The sequence below is a fragment of the Molossus molossus genome, unplaced genomic scaffold, assembly GCF_014108415.1.
Source record: "Molossus molossus isolate mMolMol1 unplaced genomic scaffold, mMolMol1.p scaffold_m16_p_4, whole genome shotgun sequence".
Taxonomy (NCBI): Eukaryota; Metazoa; Chordata; class Mammalia; order Chiroptera; family Molossidae; genus Molossus; species Molossus molossus.
In genome coordinates, this window is record NW_023425377.1 from 73,782,585 (window position 1) to 73,807,232 (window position 24,648).

The following is a 24,648-nucleotide window of genomic DNA, read 5'->3' on the forward strand; positions in this document are numbered from 1 at the left end:
TTCCTGCGTCATGCTACCTCCTCTACCCACCAACGCCAGGACTTGAGCAGAGTTCCCTGAGGCACTGTCCCCTCCCTCCACCCTCATGGGCCTCCCTATAAAACACCTTGTTCTGCAAGCATTTGAGGGGTACTCCCCCCATCCACCAGGTAGCCAGTGATTGGTCCCCAGAAGTCCCAGGCTTGAAGGATTCCACTCCGTAGAGGACTGGGGAACAGCTCAACACGTGCTATAATTAACTTAGGTATACCAGCAAGGCAGACACTCAGAACATACCCCCAGGTACCCTGTGCTGCAAAAACTCAGTTGGGTTGTCCAAGTCAGGTGTGACAAGGGAAGAGGAAACCAGAGGGGTGTGCAGAGAGCTCAGACCTCTTATGGCCCAACTGAAGACCAGAAGGGATCCTAACAATTTCCCTGGTGGTCTGAGAAGCTGAGGCTCCAAAGAGAGACTTCCTGCTTTCTGTCCAGCCTCCCCACCAATGCCTGCTCCCCCTCTCTTCCACTCCTGCTCCTCTGTGAGAAAGGTCTCAAGGCCAGGCATCCCTTTGTCTCTGTCCAGTTCCCTGAGAAAGCAGCAGCCAGAGCCCCCCAAAGTAGCTGCAAGGACCTCGGTCCCTACACAGCCCACCAGCTCAAATGAAAGGGTGAATGGAGGGCAGAATGCATAGACAAAGAGAGAGGAGCCCCAATCCTCAGCCTCACTGGCAGGCCCGGAAGGTGCTGAATTCAAGGGGCTCAGGTGAGGATGATGTGGAGGTGGGCCTCTTCCGGGGCCTGGAGTTTTCATCGGTTGCAGCAGAGCCTGAGCAAGCATCCAGGGTGACTGTGTCTCCTTCTGAAGTCATTTTCTTTGTCCATGGAAGAAAAATAGAACTGGGTGATTTGGGGTTTCAGGATTTCCCCTAGACCAGTGGTTCTCAACCTGTGGGTCACAACCCCTTTGGGGCTCGAACGACCCATTCACAGGGGTCGCCTAAGATCATCGGAAAACATATATTCCCAATGATCTTAGGAACCAAGACATGGCTCCTCTATCCATCTCCAGGCGGGTCCACCCACATGCAGATACGCCCACATACAACATGAGGAACTGTAATAAAGGGTCCTGGCATTAGGAAGGTTGAGAATCACTGTCCTAGACCATCAGGTCTCATCTCAACCCACATGCATGTACCCCACAGCTTCAGGGCCCTGATCTGCCTTCTGTCCTCCTCCCTTCCTCTGTGCTGAATAGGGGACCAAGCATCCTGGGTTCAGTCCCAGCTCCAGTACTTCCTAATGGTGTGATCTCAGTTGAATGATTTAATTCCTCTGTGCTCAGTTTCCCCTTTTGCACAATAGGGAGAGCACTAATACCCTCTTCCTGGGGTTACTACAAAGCATAAAGGAATTAAAGCACCTAATGCAACACACTATAAGGTTTAAGTGTTAAGTGAATAAAGCTATTACTATTATCTCCTCCCCTTCCATTCTGGGCTTCCTCAAAAGTCTACCCTCTCCTTGAAGGCTCCTACTCCACATGCCAGTCAGGAAGAAATGAACCGCCCAGCCAGTGTGGCTCAGTGGTTGAGCATCCTCCCATGCACCAAAAGGTCACCAGTTTGATTCCCAGTTAGGCACATGCCCCAGTTGTGGGCTTGAGCCCCAGTAGGGAATGTGTGGGAGGCACACAATCGATGTTTCTATCTCTCTCTCCCTCTTCCTTCCTCTCTCTCTCTAAAAATCAATAAATATATTAAAGAAAAAAAAAAAAGAGATAAACTTGCAAAAACTGAAGACTGGCAGATGAGAGCAGGCTGGGGTTCCACTCCCAGTCCTGCTCCTCCCTAGCTGGGTGACCCCAGTAAGGCCCATAACTAGCTTCTATCTCCTTGTTTGTAAAAAAAAAAAAAAAAAAAATTGCACTTTATAGGGTGTTATAAAGTAAGTATCAGATCCTCAATGTAGTGACACAGTACAAGCTAAGAGATGTATCAGCAGCTTCATTTTAATTTCACCCAACAGCACAGCTTTCTAGTACTTCAAAAAGAAGCTAGAATTGAAAGAAGGGACTCTAACAGATACTTGCACACCCATGTTCATAGCAGCATTATTCACAATAGCCCAAAGGTGGAAGCAACCCATGTGTCCATCAATGGGTGGCTGGATAAACAAAATGTGGTATACACATACAATGGACTATTATTCAGCCTTAGAAAGAAAGGAAATTCTGCACTGGCCAGTTTGGCTCAGCAGTAGAGCATCAGCCCGAGGACCAAAGAGTGACGGGTTCGATTCTGGTCAAGGGCACATATCTTGGTTGTGGTTCGTCCCTGGCGCTAGTCCAGGTCATACGGGAGGCAACCAGTAGATGTGTCCCTCTCATGTTGATGTTTCTCTCTCTTTCCCTCTCTCCCTCCCTATCTAAAGATAAATAGAAAAGTATCCTCAAGTAAGAATTAAAACAAATAGTTAAAAGGTACATTTTGTTATATATATTCTACCACAGTTAAAGAAAAGAAACTAGAAAAGATCACTAGATTGTACTATTAAGGAAAAGAAGCATTGCACATACAGTGTATGCATTACGCTATCATCTGTGTTTAAAAGAGTGAGGGATAACCCTGGCCAGTGTGGTTCAGTTGGTTGGGCATTGTCCCATGCACTGAAAGGTTGCTGGTTTGACTTCCAGTCAAGTCACATGCCTAGGTTTCAGGCTCAATCCCCAGTAGGAGGTGTGCAGGCAACTGATGGATGTTTTACTCTCACATTGATGTTTCTTTCTCTCCCTCTCTCCCTTCCTCTCTCTCTAAAAAATAAATTAAAAATCTTAAAAATAAAAGGGTGAGGATATAGATTTGTTATTTTCACCTTTGCTTACATTTTGCAAGAAGTTCCTAACAGTGGTTACTTCTGTGTGTGTAGAGGAGACCAGTGGATGGAGAAGGGTTAAGTGATAGCAAAAATACTACTGTATGTATAATTTTAACATATGGATGTGTTTCATATTTTTAAAAAGTATTAATTTAAAAATACAGTGATACCTCGGTTCTCGAACATAATTCGTTCCAGGAGGACGGTCGAGAACCAAATTGTTCGAGAACCGAAGCAATGAAACCAATAGGAAATAATGGAAACTGGATTAATTCGTTCCAAGCCCCAGAAAATGCCTATTTACTGGCCTAATTTGTATATAATATGTAGAAAAACATAAGTCTCAACAAGAAATAAAAGTGTACAGTATGTCTAAGGGTTAAATTCAGTGTAAAGCGTGACTCTCTCCACAAAGCGTGACTCTCTCTCTGCACTCACACTGATGACGCAAGCAAGGCGCGCTGGGCCGAATGAACGCCATTCGGCTCAACTTGGCTCATCTCGGAAGTTCGAGTTCCAAATATTTGTTCGGATTCCAAGACAAAAGTTTCTCGAATCTCCTGGTCGAATACCGATTTGGTCGAAAGTCAAGGCGTTCGAGAACCGAGGTATCACTGTTATATAGCAATATACCCTGGCCAGTTATGCTCAGTGGTTAGAGCGTCAGCCTATGGTCCAGAGACACCAGGGTTCGGTTCCCGCTCAAGGCATGTACCTCCGTTGCAGTTTGTTCCCGGCCCTGGTTGGGGTTGTGCGGGAGGTAGCCACTCGATGTGTCCCTTTCACATCAATGTTTTTCTCTCTCTCTCTGTTCCTCTCTCTCCCTCCCACTCTATCTGAACAAAAATGGAAAAATGTCCTCAGGTGAGGATAAAAAAATAATAAAAAAATAAAAATATATAGCAATAAATAATTAAATAGTCACCAGGACTAAGATACTGATAAATAAGTTGTTTTTCTGTTTCCCATTGTTTCATTTTAAGTATCTTTTTTTTTAATTAAAAAAAATTTTTTTCATGCCTGGACAGTGTTGGTCAGTGGTTGAGCGTCAACCCATGCACCAAGGGGTCACCAGTTCGAGGAAGGGAGAGGGAGAGAGAGAGAGAAACATCATTGTGAGAGAGCATCTATTGGCCGCCTCCTGCATGCCCCTCACTGGGGATTGAGCCCACAACGTGGGCATGTGCCCTGACCGGGAATAGAACCGGCAACCTCTTGGTGCATGGGTCAATGCTCAACCACTGAGTCACAACAGCCAGGCCATTTTAAGTATCTTTTTTAAAAAGAATCACCCGGCTAGTGCTTTGAGCCTAAGGCATCTCACAGAAAGTTTTAGAACTTGCCCTGCCTGCCAGTGTTTTCTTAACAACTCAGGATTTGTTCCCAGAGTATAGACCTCAGAAGGCTGAACAGCCTGGCACCAAGCCCCTTCCTTGCCACTATCTGTATACCAGTGACTGGGAACCAATTTAAACTTCCTTACTCTCTCCAGAATTCCAGATTCACATCTCCATCTGCTCTTGGGCATAATCGAGTGAGGTGGCCTGTCCCTTGTCCCTCTAAGCCGTCCCTCCCCAGGAGTCCCCATGCCTCCTCTTCCTTCTTCAGTCGGATCATCTAGTCAAAAATCAGCACCATGCCCTGGCCATGTAGCCCAGTCAGTTGAAGCATCGTACCATACATCAAAAGGTTTGGGGTTCAATTCCCAGTCAGGGCAGGTATGGGAGGCAACCTATCAATGTTTCTTTTTTTTTGGTACATGGCCCTAGCGGGAACCAAACCCAGGACTCTCTGGTCCGCAGGCCAACACTCCAACCACTGAGCCAAACCGGCCAGGGCCAATCAATGTTTCTTTTTTTTTAATGTTTTTATTGATTTTTTTAGAGAGAAAGAAATGGAGAGATAAAAACATCGATGTGAGAGAGAAACATTGATCAGCTGTCTCCTTCCCATCCCTTGCTGGAGATCAAGCCTACAACCTGGGCATATGCCCTGTCCAGGAATTGAACTGGGACCTCTCAGTCCATGGGACAACGCTCAATCCACTGAGCCACATGGGCCAGGCTGATCAATGTTTCTTACATTGATGTTTCTCTCTCTTTCTCTCTCTAAAATCAACAAACATATCCTTGGGTGAGGATGGAAAAAAAAAAAAAAAATCAGTGCCATGTCTCACAACTTCTGAATCTGCCTGGCCTGCATCTGTTCACTTCTTCCACCTCTGCTGTCAACATGCTGGACCAAACCACTTCGAGTGCCTGGACCAGTTCTTCCACACCCTCCGAGTCTGTTGTCCCCACAGTCTGTGAGCACCTGACTCTGGTTATGTCTCTTCTCTGCTCTGAAACCTTCATGGCTCCCACCTCCCTTGAGGTAAAAGTCAAAGTTCTCCAAATGACCCATCAACTTCTTACTCTGCTCTACCCCAGTTACCCATGCAGTGCCAAGAATGTGTTCGGAGCCTGAATCAATCCTCCACAGCTATATCCTGCTTGTCGCCCATCTCTGAGACGCCTTGGCTCTCCTAAGTGAGAAGTGACTTTTCCTACTTACTCCTAACCCATTTGGCATCATGTGTCTCCCCCATAAGAATTAAAAAGCTCTGAGGGAGTGAGGGCCTCATCATCCTGTTCTTGTCCAGATGCCCAGGAAGAGTGTGATGACCAATCCAACGCTTCTCCCATCCCCTCTCGCCACTCCCCATCATGGTGCCTTAAGTAGAAGACTCTGCCCAAGGTGCCCTAACAGCAGTCCCAAAGTGTCTACTTGTCCAAATGGGACCTCTGAGGTCACTTCGGGTAAGGCCACCTTCACCTCAGTCCTGTACTCCTCTCCGTGTGAAAAGGAGCGGCTGAACATTTTCTTGATCTATGGTGTGTCCATGAATCAGCATCTCTAATTTAGTAAAAAAACAGAGTAATAAAGTACAAACACCAAGGCCACCCCAAGATGCGGTTGTACAGAGGGGTTCAAATCTCAGCTCTAACATGTATGATCTGGGGAAGCAACATCCCTTGATGAGGAGGGGGGAGTGTAGTGAGACCCTCTAAACTAAAAGGGAAAATGCACAACAGCAATATTTAAGCTTAATTCCCAGAAGAGACTTTTTTTTTAATCCTCACCTGAGGACACTTTTCCATTGATTTTCAGATAGTGTTGGAGAGAGACACACCAATTGGTTGCCTCCCACACAACCTCAACCAGGGCTGGGGATCGAACCACAACCAAGGTACATGCCCTTGACCAGAATCAAACCCATGACCCTTTGGTCCGTGGGCCAATGCTCTAACTGCTGAGCCAAACTGGCCCAGGCAAGAGGCTTTTCTTTTTTTTTTTTTTTATCCTCACCTGAGGACATTTTTCCATTTTTTGTTCAGATAGAGTGGGAAGAAGAGAGAGAGAAAAAGAAACATCGGCGTGAAAGGGACACATCGAGTGGCTGCCACCCGCACAACCAACCAGGCCGGGGACAAACTGCAATGGAGGCACATGTCCTGAGCAGGAACCGAACCCGGGTCTCTCTGGACTGCAGGCTGATGCTCTAACCGCTGAGCCAAACCGACCAGGGCCAAGAAGCTTTTCTTTATACGAGGAGTGGGCTACAGTGTACATCAGATTGTCACAAGACTCTATGACCCCCAAAACGCGACCAGGTCCTCCTTAGTCCCCTCTGTCACTATTCTGAGGAGTTGACCCAACTGAACACAGAGACTGTGCTGACCCTAACAGCAAGCACCCCCAGTGGCCTGCCCATTGCCATACAGTGGCCTGGATGTGGCTGCCTCCAATCCCAGGGTGTCTCAGAACCAGCTCTCAGCTCACAAACAAATCCCTGCTCCCTGATTCTGGGCTTTTCACAGTCACCACCGCCCCACACACCTGTCCCCACTCAGATACAATAGGTCAACACAGCCTGCTGGTAGCCCCTGCCTTCCTGGGTTTGGACAGTCAGCAGAAAACCGGGACCAAGAAATGAACTTACCGTTGAGATGGCAAACAAGGAATTATCAAAGGACATGTCTGGAAGAGAAAGAGAGAGGGAAACCTAGGGCCAGTTTAAATTCCCTGCTCACCCCCATTTCCCTAAGCCCATACGTTCAATGTTGATCCTGAGGTAGGGGGTAGGGTCCATCTCCTACATCCTCTTTGTTCCCTTGCAGCCATTCTGCAGGATGAACCATTCACAGATGCACATTACATCGCAACCTGTCCCTCTTATGCTCCGAGTCTTCCTTCAGCAGCTTTTCGTTGCCCTCCGGAAAATGGGTGTTCAGAAAGACCTCTCAGCTCCTTCCACCGCCCAGGCTGTCCCCAAGCGCCTCCTGAAGGTCTCTGCTTAAATGTCACTTCTTTGGGGAACCCCCCTCCCAACCCCCCACAGGACCGGGCCAACATCAGCTGTTTCCCCACTGGAGTGTGAGCTTGTTGTCAAAGACCACCTCTGTCTTGGTCATCGAGATCACAACACACAGTAGGTGGTCAAGAAATGTGTGGGACAGTGAAAGAAGTAGGAGGATGGAGGTTCTCCATTTGGGGCCCCTTCCTGAACATTGTGCATCACAGACTGGCTGCCCCTCGCCCCCTGGTGGAAGCCGGAAGAACAGCACGTTTGGACCTCAAATGGGGCTCCATTTGAGGTGGTGATAGGTATTGTGAAAGCACCCTGGCGCTCCAGTGGACAAGACAGACGTAGTGTGTCCCCCGGGAAGCTGACCGTCCACTGCTGGAGGCAAATATTACATACTCAACAGGTAATGATTACTTGATTGTGTTTCTACTAAGGGGTAAGAAGAATGATAGGGTGCCTGTTGGGAGCATGTAAATAGAAAGTGCAAACCCTGTCTAGGGAGTCAAGAAAGGCTTCCTGGAGGACATGATCTTCAGACTAATACCAGAGGAAGAAGAGTGCTCTAGGCAGAGACCAGCAAGCATTAAAGGTCCAAGGATGAGGCAAGGAGAGAACGTGAGAGGTGAAACCTGGTGAGGGGAGTTGGAAAGGGGAGAGAGTGTATTCTTGCCCTTAAGGGAAGTGATCAGCCCCAGAAGAGGTTCTGTAGTGAGTACTGATGCCTATAGTGTTTTGAGGCAGTGAACCCCACCTGGGAGCAGGGGTAGGGACAGCAGGATCAAGTAGGAGGCACAAACCTGTGGTGGTGAAGTGAATCTGGGCCCAACAGGATTCTTGCTCTCTGCAAAGGGATTGGGAAGAGAGTGATGCCATCTCAGGCAGGAGGCTTTTTCTAGGCACCAAACTTGGCCTTTGTTCCCCACCCACCCTGAATCCTCTCAGGTGGAAATTCTCTTGCAAAAGTCCCACAAGCCAGATGAAGTCAAGATTCCATCCCAGGGCTGCTGCTAGCTGTCTGCCACTAGGCAGCAGGGTGTCCACCCCTCTTAGAGGGAGAAACCAGTGACCAGTTGGGACATCCTCATGCCCAGGAACCAGGGCATCAAGTTGGGCACTGCACAACCCCAGGGGGATGCCACTTGCCTCCTCCCACTGTAGATTTCTAGAGTGATTATACCATTTTTGGCAGCTGGCAGTAAAAGGATGTGAGGAAGACTCAGCCACTTGCTCCCTGTGCCTCAGTCTCCTCATCTAGAAAATGGGGCTATTTATAGTGCCTGCTTCCAGGGCTGCTATGAGAATAAAAGGAGCTCCAGCTTCAGAGTCTCCTAGCCCAGGGCCCCGCACCCCTATTCCTATTAAGGGGCCCTCCCATCAGAGGGTGCTGTTGGCAGCGGAGCTCCCACACAGCCAGGGAAGTGCCCTTCTGTTCCCAGAACCTGGCCAGCTCTTAGAGTCCCTAACACCCATCAGGAACTCTTGCCCCGGGACTGAATATTTCTTTTCCCCAAACCACCCTCTGAGGGTCTCCAGGGATGGTCTCACCTTTTCTTCTGCATTTTTTTTACTTTAACTGGGGAACAAAAAATAAATAAGCATTTGTTAGATTTTGATCCTGGGTACATCCTGGTTGCAAGTTTCTAAAACCCAAAAGCCCCCCTCAGACATTTGTGACCTAGACTTGCCTTCTTCCCTGGCAAATTTGTCATTCAACAGAACTACAAACATTTATTTCCCCAAGTATATGAGTAATGTGTGTTGGTAAAGACTTCAAACAAGTATAAGCATGTTAAATTGTGTGTGTGTGTGTGTGTGTGTGTGTGTGTATTTGGTTTTTGTTTTTGTTTTAGGAGCGGGTGGGACACATTTGACTAAATAAATGATCCTTGGTGATTGTATGTGGCCTACAAAAAAAAAGGCCCTTAGATAGTAAACTCATTTTCTTGTTAAAAATCGTGGCTACAGCCCTGACCGGTTGCTCAGTGGTTAGAGCATCGGCCTGCAGACCAGAGAGTCCTGGGTTCGGTTTCCGCTAAGGGCATGTACCTTGGTTGCAGTTTGTCCCCGACCCTGGTTGGGGTCAAGTGGGTGGCAACCACTAGGTGTGTCTCCCTCACATCGATGTTTCTCTCTCTCTCTCTCTCTCTCTCTCTCTCTCCCTTCCTCTCTCCCTGCTGCTCTATCTGAAGATAAAATGCAAAAATGTCCTTGGATGAGAATAAAAACAACAAAAAACAAAAACAAACAAAAAAAAATGGTGGCTACATTTTCAATTTCTTTATTATACGGACATTCAGTGAGAAGAGAAAAAAAATTTCAACTGGACTTCACTTTCTCAACATCTGAAAAACAGCAGATATTAAAAAAAAAACACCAGATTTCTGGCCTGGCCATTGTGGCTCAGTGGATTGAGCTTTGTTTTGCTCCATGGACTGAGAGGTCCTGGTTCAATTCCTGGCCGGGCACATACCCGGATTGTGGGCTCGATCCCCAGTAGGGGGCATGCAGGAGGCAGCCTATCAATCAATGTAGCTCTCTCACACCCATGTTTCTCTCTCAAAAAAAAGATAAAATTTATTTAAATAAATAAATAACTAAAAATAAAAGTGTGTCTGGCCCTGGCCAGGTGGCTAAGTTGGTTGAAGGGTTGTTCCTTACACCAAAAGGTTGTGGGTTCGATTCCTGGTCAGGGCACATACCTAGGTTGCAGGTTTGATACCCTGTCAGGGCTTGTATGAGAGGCAATGGATTGATGTTTCTCTCTCTCTCTCTCCCCCTTCCTCTCTCTCTGGAATCAATAAAATCATATCCTCGGGTGAGGATTTTTAACAAAGTAATTTCAGTGGGTGCCAGAGGATGGGTGGAGGGGGATGGGGAGTTAATGTTTAACGGGGACAAAATTTCAGTTTGAGAAGATGAAAGAATTCTGGAGGCCTGGCCAGGTGACTCAGTTGGTTGGAGCATTGTCCTGTACATCAAAAGGTTGTGGGTTCAATCCCCGGTCAGGGCAATCCCTGTTTGGGGTGCGCATGCAGGAGACAACAGATCTATGTTTCTTTCTCTCTCTCTCTCCCTCTTTCTCTAGAAATCAATGAGCATTTCCTCACACGAGGATTAAGAAAAAAGAGTTCTGGAGATGGGTGGTGGTCATGGCTGTACAACAATGTGAATGTGCTTAATGCCACTGAACTGACATTTTAAAAGGTAAATTTTATGTTATGAATACTTAACCATAATTAAATATATATCAATTTCCCCTGCCCACTACCATCATACTTCTGGAAGTTTCTTCACTGCTAAGTTTTGGAGTAAGACCTCCCCAATTCTGTGCTCCTAAAACATGGGTGTGAGTGGAAGTGCATTTACACATTCCAGGGGTGGCATACTGGCAGCCCATGGGCCATGCTTTCTTTGCCTGCTGTTACCTTTTCTGATCACCACAGCAACAGCCACCAGCCCAGCAAGGAGGAGGGCTCCAGCCAGGCTCAAGGAGAGTGCCAGGATCCAAATGGGCGCTAGAAGAAAATGAGAAAAGAGAGAGTGGGCAGGTCATGGAGTTGTGGAGGCACAGGAGCAGGTAGGACAACTGTCATTCCTCCAGGTTATCTTGCTGGAGCCAGCTGCCCCCTCTTATCCCCCAACTATGTGACTTGTGTGCAGTTGGACCCTAGGGACCAGCAAACTTTGTATCTATCAAATTAGCACATTCCCTTCCCCCTAGTCATTGTGATTGGTTCAGAGATGGACATGTGACCCAAGGTGAGCCAATGAGAGCTAATTCTGAGACTTTGGATAGGCCACTGCTGGGAAGAAAGGTTTACACCTCTAGCCAGTACTACAAAGCTGGTAGGATATACATCTGGAGCTGCTGGACACCATTTTGCCACCATGATGGGGAGGGCTTGCCTAAGAATAAGACACAGAAGAAAGCTAAACTGAGAGGTGGCAAATGATTCCTACACCTTTGGGCACCTGGATCCAGCCATGCCTGAAATCAGAACTGTGAACTGACTTCAGTACTGTGAACTGACTTCAGTTCAGTGAGTAAACAAATCCCCCTTTGTTGTTGAAGCCAGTTTGAGTCAAGTTTTCAGTTACTTGAAGCCTGAAAATTCTTTCTGGCTTCAAGCATGGGTACCAGGTGATTACAGGACATCCACCCCCAGACATGTGGACCATGAGGCCCACACAGAGGTCAGCCACAGAAGCATGAAGCCCCAGTTCCAGAATTTTCTCTGTAAAGGATTTGGCTGCCCCTCCCTGGAGAGAGAGGGGATCTCTCAGGGAGCACATGCCCTGACCCCAGTGTACGTCAGGAGCAAAGACAGGAGGGGGAAGAAGAGAGGCACACATGGTGTTTTCACAGTGTTAGCTTTGTTCATTCAGTCATCTGGGCCAGGGAAGGGAGGGGCAAGGGTTGTCACCTCCCCACTCTGAGACCACAGGACCAAGGTAAGAGAAGGGGGCCTTTGATAGTGGAACTCAGTTAAGGCTGGGAAGGACACAGAGACTGTTCTGTCATCACTGAGCGAGCCTCTGCTGGCAACAAAGTTCTCTTTGCAGCTGGAAAGTTCCAATTGATGGTGACACAGAGGCTTCACCTGGAGGCTCCTTCCTCCTTCCCGTTTCTTAATCCAGAGCCCACACCCATTCCCTGTCCTGGAAAGACCAAAAGCCCTTCCAGGACTTCTGTCCTACTCATCTAAAAAGCCAGAGTCCTTCCCTTTTTCTACCTCCCTGCTCTAGTCTCTCCCTACTTTCCTCCTTGCTCACTAGCCTTTAATCAAGAGTGCTTCCATGTTTCTCAAACATACCAAGTACAACCCAGCCTCAGGACCTTTGCACAGCCTGCTTCTTCTACCTGGAACTCTCCTACTCTAGACATTCATGTGGCTGGCTCCTTATCATTCAGGTATTTCCTCAAACATTGCCTCCTCGCCTGGCTGGTGTGGCTCAATGATTGAGCATCGACCCATGCACCAAGAGGTCACTGGTTCGATTCCCAGTCAGAGCACTTGCCCAGATTGTGGGCCCGATCCCCAGTGGGGGGCATGCAGGAGGTGACCAATTGATGTTCTCTCTCATTGATGTTTCTATCTTTCTTTCCCTTCCTCTGTCTCTAAAATCAATAAAGAAAAAAATTTTCTAGCCCTGGCCGGTTTGGCTCAGCTGTTGGAGTGTCAGCCTGTGGACCAGAGAGTCCTGGGTTCAGTTCCCTCTAGGGGCACATACCAAAAAAAAAAAATTCTAAAACAACAATAACAAAAGAAAACATTGCCTCCTCAGAGAGGTGTTCCCTGACCACTCTTCTCTGTATTTAAAATGACACCCTTCACCAGGCTGTATTTCATCCTTGGCATTTTACTTGCCCTCCACTGGCAGATCAAATAATTATCAGACTCCTTGTTTATAGTCTGTCTCCAGCCGTTCAGAATGTCAGCTGCAAGAGGGCAGGAACACTGTCTAGTTCATTTACTGCTGAGCCTGCACCGCTAGGGACAGTGCCTGGTACACAGAAGGTGCTCTAAACTGTTATATGGCAAGGAGGGGAGGTGGCGGCAGTGCATGCAGATTTAATGCCTGGGCTTTGGAGGCCAGAGGAATCCCAGCTCTGCTGCCTGCTAGCTGTGTGACTGGGAAAGTTCATCTCTTGTGCCTTGGTTTTCTCATCTGCCAAATGGGGAAACTTATACCCATCACATGGGGTGACTGTGAGGATTAAACCGGAAAAGTGAGTAAGTCCTGGCAACTTGGAAGCCTGGTTTGTCTTGTAACAACTTCCAAGCAGAGGGAATAGCACATGGAAAGGTTTGGTAGTGAGAAAATGGAGCCCAGGCAGTGAGGACTGATGAGAAGACCTTACCTGGGAAGGAAACGTGCACAAGTTCACTGAAGTCTGACAGCTGTGGTTGCCTGTGTTCGCCTAACACGCCATACTGGCAGTGAAATGTTCCCCCTGCAGCCTCCCAGCTGCCACCACTCAGGTTGAAGGTGACCCTGAACTGGTCTGCAGGGGCCTGCAGGAGCTGGACCACCTTCTGCCCTCGGTACAGCGTGAAATTGGCCCCTGGGAAGCCCCTGGGGGCCATGCATTCAATGTAGATAGGATCCTCTTGACTGCTGGGGTGTGGGGGCACCAGCAGGATGGAGGGTGCTGGTATCGCCATGGAGCCTACAATGCAGAATCAGGGATGTCAGGTGAAAAGGTGATTAGAGCAGGGGCCAACCTAGCTGTGTGGCTTTGGGCAAGTGGCTCCCCCTCTTTAGGCCTTGTTTTCTTCCCCAAAACTGATTACATATTTTTCACTTGTCAAACACACAGTTGATAATTTTGAGGGGAAAATACATCAAAGGCATACATACAATTATAGAAATTCTTATACATGTATCATGGAAGATACATTTTTTATTTATTTTATTTTTAATTTTTTTTCTTTATTGCTTTTAGAGAGAGAGGAAGGGAGATGGAGAGATAGAAACATGGATGAGAGAGAATATCGATTGGCTGCCTCTGCATGCCCCCCCTGGGGATTTGGACCACAACATGGGCATGTGCCCTGACTAGGAATCAAACCGATGACCTCTCGGTGCATGGGTCCACACTCAACCACTGAGCCACACGGGCCGGGCAAGATACTTTTTTTTTTTTTTAATACTCACCTGAGGACATTTTTCTATTTTTTTGTTCAGATAGAGTAGGAGGGAGAGAGAGGAAGAGAAACATTGACGTGAAAGGGACACATCGAGTGGCTGCCTCCTGCATGACCCAACGAGGGTCGGGGACAAACTGCAACCAGGTACGTGCCCTTAGTGGGAACCGAACCCGGGTCTTTCTGGACTACAGGCCGATGCTCTAACTGCTGAGCCAAACCGGCCAGGGCAAGATACATTTTTTTTTTTTATCCTCACCCGAGGATATTTTTCCATTTTTTGTACAGACAGAGTGGGAGGGAGAGAGAGGGAAACATCGACGTGAAAGGGACACATCGAGTGGCTGCCACCCGCACGACCGACCAGGGCCGGGGACAAACTGCAACTGAGGTACATGCCCTTAGCAGGAACCGAACCCGGGTCTCTCCGGACCGCAGGCGGACGCTCTAACCGCTGAGCCAAACCGGCCAGGGCAATATACATTTTTTAAATTACTTTTTATATGTTCTAGAAGACATTCAAAACAAGATAGATTCTAACTTGTTGGTAAACTTCTTGACTTTTATGTACAATTGGAAGATAGTTATCCCCATCCCACTGCAATGTTGGGGAATCAACTGTGTAGCACATGGTGAGGGATCACTGCATTTGAATTATTTTTTCATATCAGTGGTTATTACACAGCAATGCAGTTACATTCTTATTACTTCAATCAACAGCACTGACTATGTGCCAGGCCCTGTTTTAGGTGGTGAAGACAGAGCAGTGAATGAGATAGGCAGACAGACAGACACATCTGCATCAGGGAGCTGATGTTCTGGAGGAGACAAGAAATGCTGTGAAGCACAAGACTAATAAGGAGGCTGCATCAGTTGGGGTGGCCACGGAAAGCTTCCCTGAAGAAGTGACACAGAGCTGAGGGAAAGCATTTCAGGCATGAGGGAACAGCATGGGCAAGAGCTGGGAGGGGTATGGGGTATTTAAGGAGGCCAGGGTGGCTGGAGGAAATAAGGGATGGGGAGAGTGGGAAGAGGAGAGGGCTGAGATGTTCTATCTTGATTCCCAGGCTATGGTGAGGAATATAGATTTCGGGGTTCAGTTTCCTACAGGAGGGATCAGTGTCTCCCCAGCTGCCCCCAGGCTCCTGAGCACAGTGTATATCTGGCTCGGGTGAGGTCTACACAAGCTTTCCCTTGTCCCACAGCAGATCTGCTGCTCTGGCCCTGGAGGTGGGAGCCTCAGAGGCCAATGGGGCTGAGTCATAGGGCGTGAGCACCGCTCTATCCAGAGGGGTGGCATTTCTGATAACCATGATGTGGAGGTAATGAGGAGCCCAATAAAAGAAATCCATGCTCTTGGGACATTTCCAAGTCTCTGGGACAAATCTGTCAGGGCTCAGTCTCCTCTAGCACCTGGGGAGGGCAGCCTTAGGCACTGGCTCCTGCCCCCAGAGCAGAGTCAAGGTGGGCAGGCATGGGGGAGTGGCAGGGGGGTAGTGCAGGGGTGTCAGGCTCACCGGCCACAAAGAGCAGGACAGTCCAGGGCATCGCTTCTCCAGCTTTGGCCGGGCAATCTGGTTGAGGCCAGTGTGGCTCAGGGCTCGCCACAACTCCTCTGTGAGGCCAGAGCAGGGAAAGGAGAAGCTGGGCTGATTCTAGCAGAGTGTTTCCTCACTGGCAGGAAGTTGCATACATACTTGGGTAGTGAAAGAGACTCTCTCCTCTCCCCACCCCTTCCATTGATACATATCAGACCCTAGCACCTCTCTGAGCCTTGGTAGCCATGGTTCTGCAGATGGGAGGGACAAACAAATGAAGATGGTCAGGGTATATTTATTTTTTCTACCCCTGAGAGGACTCCTGGGCATGAGGAAGGGTAAGGACCATGGGTTGTTTGAGAAACCCATTCCCAAGACATACACCGCAGCCCAATCAGTGCCAAAGTGGATATACATGCCAGGTTGAGGTTAATAGGGCATGGTGGTTAGGGCTTGGCCTCTGTAACCTCAGGCAAGACATGGTCCTTCTTTGAAGCCTTATCTTGTTGCTCTGTAGAATGCGGCTAAGAGGAGCAGACAGATCCAAAGAACTCATGGTACAAAGCACAATGCTGAGTGGGATGTGAGCATTTCCAATGGGAAGCCACAGAGAAGAGAAGTCTCAGGAGCTTCACCAGCCAGGTAAAACACTAGTTCCAGAACTGAGGCAGTGATATACTTTGCAGGATAAATTGCCTTACAGTTACAGCACAGAAACTTTCAAAAGTTTGTTGACCAGTAGGTTTGCTTTGGTCTGTAAACATTTCTGTTCAAATCAAGTGGGTCCACCTGGAGATTTATACCCAGGAAGGACATAAGCTTGTGTTCACCAAACACCAAAAAGGGCCACTAGAGCAGACTTTTTTTCTTTGGACACCCAAACCTCATTCCAACATCAGGGATTTTAGGCATAATTCTTTCACCCTGGTCAAATCCTGCTCCTTCAGGTCTCAGCTTAAATATCACTCTGGGAAATCTTTTCCAGATCTCTCTGGACTTAGAATAATTTTTTTAAATTAATTTAAAAAAAATTTTAATCCTCACCCGAGGACATTTTTTCCATTTTTTGTTCAGATAGAGTGGGAGGAAGAGAGAGAGACATCAACATGAAAGGTTCACATCGAGTGGCTGCCACCCGCATGACCCATCCAGGACCGGGGACAAACTGCAACTGAGATAACGTGCCCTTAGTGGGAACCGAACCCGGGTCTATCTGGACTGCAGGCCAACACTCTAACTGCTGAGCCAAACCAGCCAGGGCCTTAGAATAATTCTTTTACTGAATTCTCACACAGTGTCTTGTAATTTTCTTTTATTGCAACTAGTATGCTTGTTTCAAAGGAATTTGTCCATTTCATGTAAGTTGTAGAAACTGTTGGTATAGAACTGTTCACGTTTTCTTGTTATTCTTTTAATGTCTATGGGGTCTTTGGTAATATGTGCGTGTGTGTGCGTGTGTGTGTGTCTTGATTAGTCTTGCTAGAAACTAATCAGTATTATTAATCTTTGAAAGTATTAACTTTTGACTTCATTGTTTTTCTCTAATTTCTGTTTTCTATTTCTTTACTTTTTGGTCTTTCTTTTTTCTTTCTTCTATTTACATTGTGATTAATCAGCTCTTCTTTTATTAGCTTCTTAAAATGGAAACTTAGATTATAGATTTTTTTCACCATTTTAAAAAAAATCCTCACCTGAGGATATGTTTTTATTGATTTTAGAGAGCGAGAGAGAAACATCAATTGGTTGCCTCCCATATGCACCCCGACTAGGAATTAAACCTGCAATCTAGGTATATGCCCTGACCAGGAATCGAACCCACAACCTTTTGGTGTATGGAATGACACTCCAACCAACTGAGCAACCTGGCCAAGGCAGATCATTGATTCTAAACCTTTATCTTCTAATATAAGCATGTAAAGCTATACAGTTCCCTCTAAGCACTGCTTTAACTGCATCTCACATGTTTTGATTTACAGTCGGCCCTTGTATATCGTGGTTAATCAGTTCTAGACTCTACCGCGATAAATGAATTTCCATGAAGTAGGATTCTTTATTTATATACAGTCGTCCCTCGCCATTTCGCACTTGGACTTTCCACAATAGAGTGAAGCTGAAAACGTTGAAGCGTGAAGTGGCAAAGGACAACTGTATTGTGTTTCATTATCATCGTTAGAAATATTATCTTATTTCCTGTTAATTTTTTCTTTTTTTTTTTTTATCCTCACCCGAGGATATTTTTCCATATTTTGTACAGATAGAGTGGGAGGGAGAGAGAGGAAGGGAGAGAGAGTGAGAAACATCGATGTGAAGGGACACATCGAGTGGCTGCCACCCGCACGACCAACCAGGGCCGGGGACAAACTGCAACCGAAGTACGTGCCCTTAGCGGGAACCGAACCCTGATCTCTCCGGACCGCAGGCAGACGCTCTAACCGCTGAGCCAAACTGGCCAGGGCTCCTGTTAATTTTTTCTATGAACCATACTTTATTTAGATGTTGCTTAATTTATAAATATTTGCACTTTTTTTGATAACTTAATATTAGTGATTTTTAATTTAATTCCTTTGTGGTCAGACAGTATACTCCATATAATTTCAATCCTTTGAAATTTATTAATTCTTTAGTGGCCCAGCATATTTTGATCCACATCCTATTGGCCCTTAAAATATATAAAAAACACCCTTCAGTTGTTTGATGTATCCTGTAAATGTTAACTAGATTAGGTCAGGGTGGTTCACAGAACATGCTTGAATTTATTGAATTCATCCAGCTCTCTTCCTCCAAAGGCACAGGGATGGGGTCAGTTTCCCAATGCCTACCACAGTGCTTAGCTTACAGTGAACCATTAATATTTAATTGTTTGACCTGAAAGCCAAAACATACTCATTCAGTCTATTTTTGTGGCTCTATTCTGTGTGTATAGAAGAGAAGAGTTGAGAGATTCTTGGCTTTGATGTGTAGGAGACAGAATTAAGAGATTTCATGTAGATATCTGACTCCAAAAGCCTGAGAAGGAGATGGGGGAAGTGACACGCTAGGTAGAGGAAATAGTATGTGTGAAGGACCTTGGATGTATGTAAGGACTTCATCCTGGGAGCATTTAATATGGCACAGGACTCTATAACCTGGAACTGAGTTCAGAAAAAACAGCAACACATGCCTGCATCGGTCACCTGTCACACAGCTGTCATACGTAAGAGGCACAACTGAGGAATCATGGACAGGATGAAGGGAAATCAACAAGGTATGGTGATTCCTGTAGTCTGGGAGCTGTTACCAGCTTAGGCCTAAAGGTGCTAGGGAGGAGGTGGTCCTGGAATTTGGAGAGAGCTGGAGTTGCCGGGTTTGGTAGAGAGATACAGACCAACAGGGTGGGAGCCAGGGGATATATACCTAGACCTTCTTCTCCAGGCCTCAGATCTCCTGCCAGGGCCAAACTCATGTAGCCAGGTTGATCCAGTGCACAGGGATCAGCACTCCAGGGCACAGGGTGGTACAGGGAAGGGTGAACTCAGGGAGGGGGCACACAAAAATTGCTAGCACACACTCTTAGAATTTTTGGTTATCATTTCAGGGGATCCCTGACCTCTAGAAGCCAGTCCGCCAACTCCCCATGATTATAAGAACCCCAGGCTAAGATTCTAGGCCAATACTACAAAGGGAATAGGGACCCTACACAATGTGGCCTGTGCTGACTCCTCTCACCCTCATCACCGCCTTTCTGCCCCTTGAATCCTCTGAGTGCCTTCTGACCTCAGGGCCCTGTTCTCTCTGTTTGCCTCCTACTGTCTCTTCTACTTCAAGTCTGAGCTTCAATGCTACCTCTTCAGGGAAGCCTTCCCTGATTCCACCCAGGCTAAATAAGCCACCCTACCTACAACCTAGCATTTACTTCTTAGCACCTATGACTCCCTAAAATCATCTTAGTGGAGCAACACTAGGATGACAGCTCCACAAGGACATGGACAGTGTCTGTTTTATTCACAATGTCAGACACTCAGTAAATATTTGTTGAATAATAGGGAGGGGGTAGTTTTTAAAAAAAATTTAATAAAGGGAAATAAGAATCATCCATTCAGACCCCAGATGTCAGTGAAAATGGAGGAGTCAGGAGCTCCAAGTGCCTGTCTCTCCACAGAAACATTGACAAATTGAGCAAAGACAGCCAGAATCAACTTTATCTAAACTTTGGAAAAGAGCCAAATATTTAGCCAACCAAGTAAATGATCAATCAGAAAAAAAGGCAACATGAATACTGCAGGAAAACTGTGTCTTCCCTCATCTCCTTCCCCAGCATGGCAGGTCTTAAAGATAGCCGCCTGTGTCCCTGGCTCCTGAGGGAGAAGACTAGCCCTCATTCTTACAGTATTGTGTTTGTCTATTCTGACATGTCTGGGAGCTACCTGCAAGACTAACTCCAGACACTTGTCTATATGACTCAAATTTACTCCTGGAAAACAGTGTAAGACAGCGATTTTCAACTGGTATGCCACAAGAAGCACACTGGAGTGCCAGAAGAATTTTTAAAACATGCAATACCTGACTATTTAATCATAGCCCTGACCTCTTTTGCTTTAGATTGTCAAATAAATTTTAAAAAATGACAACAGCCAACACAATAGCCGTCCTGTGTGAATGAATCGAAATTATACCTATTTTTTTTTGTCAGATCGGCAAAAAATATATCTTTTGGTGTGCTCCTGAATTTTAGTAACTAGTTTATGTGTGCCATAGATAAAAAAAAGGTTGAGCCCAGCTGGTGTGGCTCAGTGGATTGAGTGTCGTCCCATGGACTGACAGGTCCTGGTTCTATTCCTGGTTAGGGCACATGACCGGGGTTTTGGGCTCAATCCTCAGTGGGGGGTGTGCAGGAGGTGGCCGATCGATGTATCTCTCTCACATCGATGTTTCTGTCTCTATCTCCCTCTCTCTCTTTAAAAAATCAATAAAAACATATACTGGTGTAAGGCAAAGAAAACCTACAGCCTCCTGGGGCAAAAGATTACAACTGAGAACAATGATTGATATACCAAAAGCTGGGAGGATAAACTGGGGTGAAAGTTTCTTTGGGTAATTAGAGCATTCAAAAGCACCCATATATACTGGGGAATTTAGAAAGTATTGTGCATCCCCAAGGCAGAACAAAGGATCAGAAAAGATGGGAGAAGATAAGCTTTCACCTCTGGCTGATCTCTAGGTTCAGAAAAAACAAGAAGTGAGGGCTAAGGCAGAGCTGGAAATGCCCTGGTGAAGCATTGAAACTTCACAGATCTGCTGAGTGGGAGAGGTTTTTTCTTTTTTTAATTGTTTAAAAAATTTTTTTTTTCTTTATTGATTTTAGAGAGAGAGGAAGGGAGAGGGAAAGAGAAATAGAAACACCGATGAGAGAACATCAACTGGCCGCCTCCTGTATGCCCTCCACTGGGGATTCAGCCCACAACCTGGGCATCTGCCCTGACAGGGAATCAAACCGGTGACATTTTAGTGCATGGGTCAGCGCTCAACCAGTGAGCCACACCGGCCGGGCTCATTGTTTTTTCCTTTCTTCCCTTTTCTCTTATAATATTTATTTTAAAAACTCTTATAACTCGCCTGGCTGGTATGGCTCAGTGGTTAAGCGTTGACCCATACACCAAGAGGTCGCTGGATGGATTCCAGGTTGTAGGCCAAATCCCTGGTGTGGGGCATGCAGGAGTCAGCCTATCAATGTTCTCTCTCATTGATGTTTCTCTCTCTCTCTCAAATCAATAAAGAAAAAAAAAAAACAAACCTCTTATAACTCAACAACAAAGACAAACAACCCAATTTTAAAATGGGTGAAGACTTGAACAAATGGTCAGCAAGCACATGAAAAGATGCTCGACATCATTAGGGAAATGTAAATCAAAACCACAATGCGCCCTGGCCGGTTTGGCTCAGCGGTTGGAGCGTCGGCCTGCGGTACAGAGAGACCCGGGTTCGGTTCCCGTTAGGGGCACGTACCTCGGTTGCAGTTTGTCCCCGGCCCTGGTTGGTCGTGCGGGTGGCAGCCACTCGATGTGTCCCTTCACATCGATGTTTCTCTCTCTCTCTCTCTTCCTCTCTCTCCCTCCTGCTCTATCTGAACAAAAAATGGAAAAATGTCCTCGAGTGAGGATAAAAACAAAACAAAACAAAACAAAAAAACCACAATGACATAGAAAAGTACGGTTCAGGGGAGGGGGATAGGGGGAAGGGATGAAATAAACCAAAGAACTTATACTCATGTATGTGTAACCAATGGACATATACAACAATGCCGGGGGAGGGCAGGATCAGGAGGAGGGTGTCTAGGAGGAAAAAAGGAGAAACATCTGTAACAAAAATAAATTAATAAAAATTGCATAAAAACCACGAGATACATCTTCACACCCATTAAGATGACTATAATAAAAATAAAATAGAAAATAACGTGTTGATGAGAATGTGGAGAAACTGGAACCCTCATACATGGTTGGTGGGAATGAAAATGGTGCAGACATTGTGGAAAAGTCTGGCAGATTCTCAAAGAGTTAAATGTAGAATTATCATATGATCCAGCAATTCCACTCCTAGGGATATACACCAAAGAACTGAAAGTAGATACATATACACATATGTTCACAGCAGCATTGTCCACAATAGCCAAAAGGTAGAAACAAACCAAATGTCCATCAGCAGATGAATGGTTAACTAAATTGTGATAATCCATGTGATTATCTAACCATAAAAAGAATTAAATACTGATACATGCTATGATGATGAACCTTGAAAACATTATACAAAGTGAAATTACCTAATGGTCACATATTCCACTTACATGAAAAATCCAGAATCTGTAAATACACCTTCTGCCAAAAGCTGGGGTGAATGGGGGAATGAAGAGTAACTGCTTAATAGTACAGTTTCTCCTTTTGGGTTGATGAAAATGTTTTGGAAGTCAGTAGAAGTGGAGGTTGCACAACATAGTGAATGTACTAAATGCCACTGAGTTATTCCTTGTAAAATGGTTTATTTTATATAATGTGAATTTCATCTCATTAAAAAAATCAATTAAAGCCCTGGCCGGTTTGGCTCAATGGTTAGAGCATCGGCCTGCTGTCCAGAGAGACCGGGGTTTGGTTCCTGATAAGGGCGCGTACCTCAGTTGCAGTTTGTCCCCAGCCCTGGTTGGGTCGTGTGGGTGGCAGCCACTAGATGTGTCCCTTTCACGTCGATGTTTCTCTCTCTCTCTCTCTCTTCTTCTCTCTCCCTCCCACTCTATCTGAACAAAAAATGGAAAAATGTCCTCAGGTAAGGATAAAAAAAAAAAAAAAGAACGCCCACTGGTGTGGCTCTGTGGATTGAGTGTCATCCCATGGACTGAGAGGTTCTGGTATGATTCCTGGTCAGGGCACATGTCCATTTGCAGTCTCAATTCCCAGCAGAGGGTGTGCAGGAAGCAGCCAATCAATGTTTTTCTCTCACAACAGTGTTTTTCTCTCTCCCTTCCTCTCTCTCTCTAAAAAATCAATAAAAACATATTTTTAAAATATACTTAGGTAAGGAATAAATAAAAGGAATCAGCATGTTCTCCTTGGAGCATACCCACACCCCTCCTAAACTCTACGGGCCCCCACAAAACCTGCAACCAGGGGAGCAGTGGGCAGCAGTAGCTCTTCTCAAACGAACCCTGGAATCTGTCTCCAAGGCCCCCGTTTCTCTGGCTTTTCAGTAAGCTAAAAGCAAACCCACCTTGGCCCACTTCTGTCACCGTAACTTTTACTTCTCAGTGAGTCCGAAACTCCATGTGGCTTACTTCTTTCCTACAATGTTTTTAGAGGGCCAAAACAGTACTGCCCAGGCTCTCTTCCTGTTGCTTCTTCTAAGCTCTTCCTTTGTTTCACTGTCTCCAGCTTTAATAAATGTACGTTCAAAAAAAGAAAAAAGGAGTCACTTATCCTCCACAAAATGTCCAAGAAGAGTCTGAATGATAAAAAACTGCCCTGGCCAGTTTGGCTCAGTGGTTGAGCATCGGCCTGTGGACGAGAGAGTCCCAGGTTCAATTCCCGCTAGGGGCATGTACCACAAAAAATAAAATAAAAAATAAAGAAAAACTAGTGAAATGAAATACCAACCAACCGTACATGAACTTTGACATTTCAAAATGTTATTACTTCCTTCCCTAAGTTCTCCAAATGCCGGAGAGTGCTGACAGCCACCAGCTGTATTTAAAGAGTAATTGTTACTACCTGCCAACCTCTCCAGGTTCTCTATTTAAAACCTCAAAATTTCTGGCCTGGCCAGATAGTATGCCAAGGAGGGGTGAAGGCTGGCCAGTTTGGCTCAGCAGCTGGAGTGCTGGCCTGCGGACCAGAGAGTCCCAGGTTCGGTTTCTGCTAGGGGCACGTACCAAAAAAAAACCTAACAAACAAATAAGGAGGGGTGAGGGGTCCATCCTCAATCAGGGCACATACAAGAAGCAACCAGTGAAGGTGTAAAAAAGTGGAACAACAAATCCATGTTTCTCCCTTTCTCTAAGATCAATAAATAAAAGTTAAAATTTCCATCTACACATTTTTCTTATGTTTAGATGAAATCACTAAGCAAAGTCGGTTTCTCCAATGACTTCTTAGTTTATCTGTCTGCTTTTCAAAGGGAGGTCATCTTCACATCCTCTAAACCAGTCTGAGGAAGAAGTTAAATGGTTGAATAATAAACCTAGAATATAACATATTTAATAAGGGCCTATGCTGCAGCAAGCACTAGACATCATTATCTAACTTCATCTTCACAACAGCCCAATGAGGTAGGCCTAGTATCATTCCCATTTTACAGTTGAGGAAATTGAGGACCAGATACAGTGATTGCCTCAAGTAAAGGGTTGAGGCATGGTGTGGGTTAGGGAACTCCCAGCTCACACCCTCTTCACTTCTCCTCTGCTGACTCTAACACCTGGACTGCGTTTTTCTTACCCTGGGCCATCTAAATCACTCTGCTTAGCGGCTGGCCCCTGAGTTTGAGACACTTGGGGTGCAGCTTGGGGCCAAGTCCCTCTATTAACTCTATGCAAGGAAAACCGAGTGCTCACTGTGGACGAGGGCTTCATCTCACGCAATTCTCATCAACCCCAACTTACAGATGAGGAAACTGATACAGAGATGGCTCTAAGGCGCAAAGGTAATGACAACTCGGGCTTCGAAGCTGGGGTCTTGCTCAGACTAGAGGTAATGTCATCCCCCCATTAACATGAAAAATCCTCCGCCCCAACACCGACGAG

The 24,648-nt window shown here is 46.1% G+C and overlaps 1 protein-coding gene across 4 annotated transcripts; it reads right to left on the reverse strand.

Moving 5' to 3' along the window:
- Positions 1 to 9: 9 nt before the first annotated feature.
- Positions 10 to 23,234, reverse strand: CUNH19orf38 (chromosome unknown C19orf38 homolog). 4 transcript variants are annotated; one of them, XM_036281920.1, is made up of 7 exons: positions 23,124 to 23,234; positions 13,068 to 13,376; positions 10,630 to 10,719; positions 8,750 to 8,777; positions 8,002 to 8,045; positions 6,839 to 6,876; positions 10 to 851 (listed from the first exon to the last, which is right to left on the reverse strand). In XM_036281920.1, the coding sequence occupies exons 2-7, from the start codon at positions 13,369 to 13,371 to the stop codon at positions 702 to 704; spliced, it is 654 nt and encodes a 217-aa protein (XP_036137813.1). In that variant the 5' UTR covers positions 13,372 to 13,376; positions 23,124 to 23,234; the 3' UTR covers positions 10 to 701. The 4 variants fall into 4 exon arrangements, with proteins under 4 accessions (XP_036137813.1, XP_036137812.1, XP_036137814.1 ...); XM_036281919.1 differs by lacking the exon at positions 23,124 to 23,234 and adding an exon at positions 15,372 to 15,473; XM_036281922.1 differs by lacking the exons at positions 10 to 851; positions 23,124 to 23,234 and adding exons at positions 6,952 to 7,021; positions 15,372 to 15,473 and having other exon boundaries at positions 6,847 to 6,901.
- Positions 23,235 to 24,648: the final 1,414 nt, after the last annotated feature.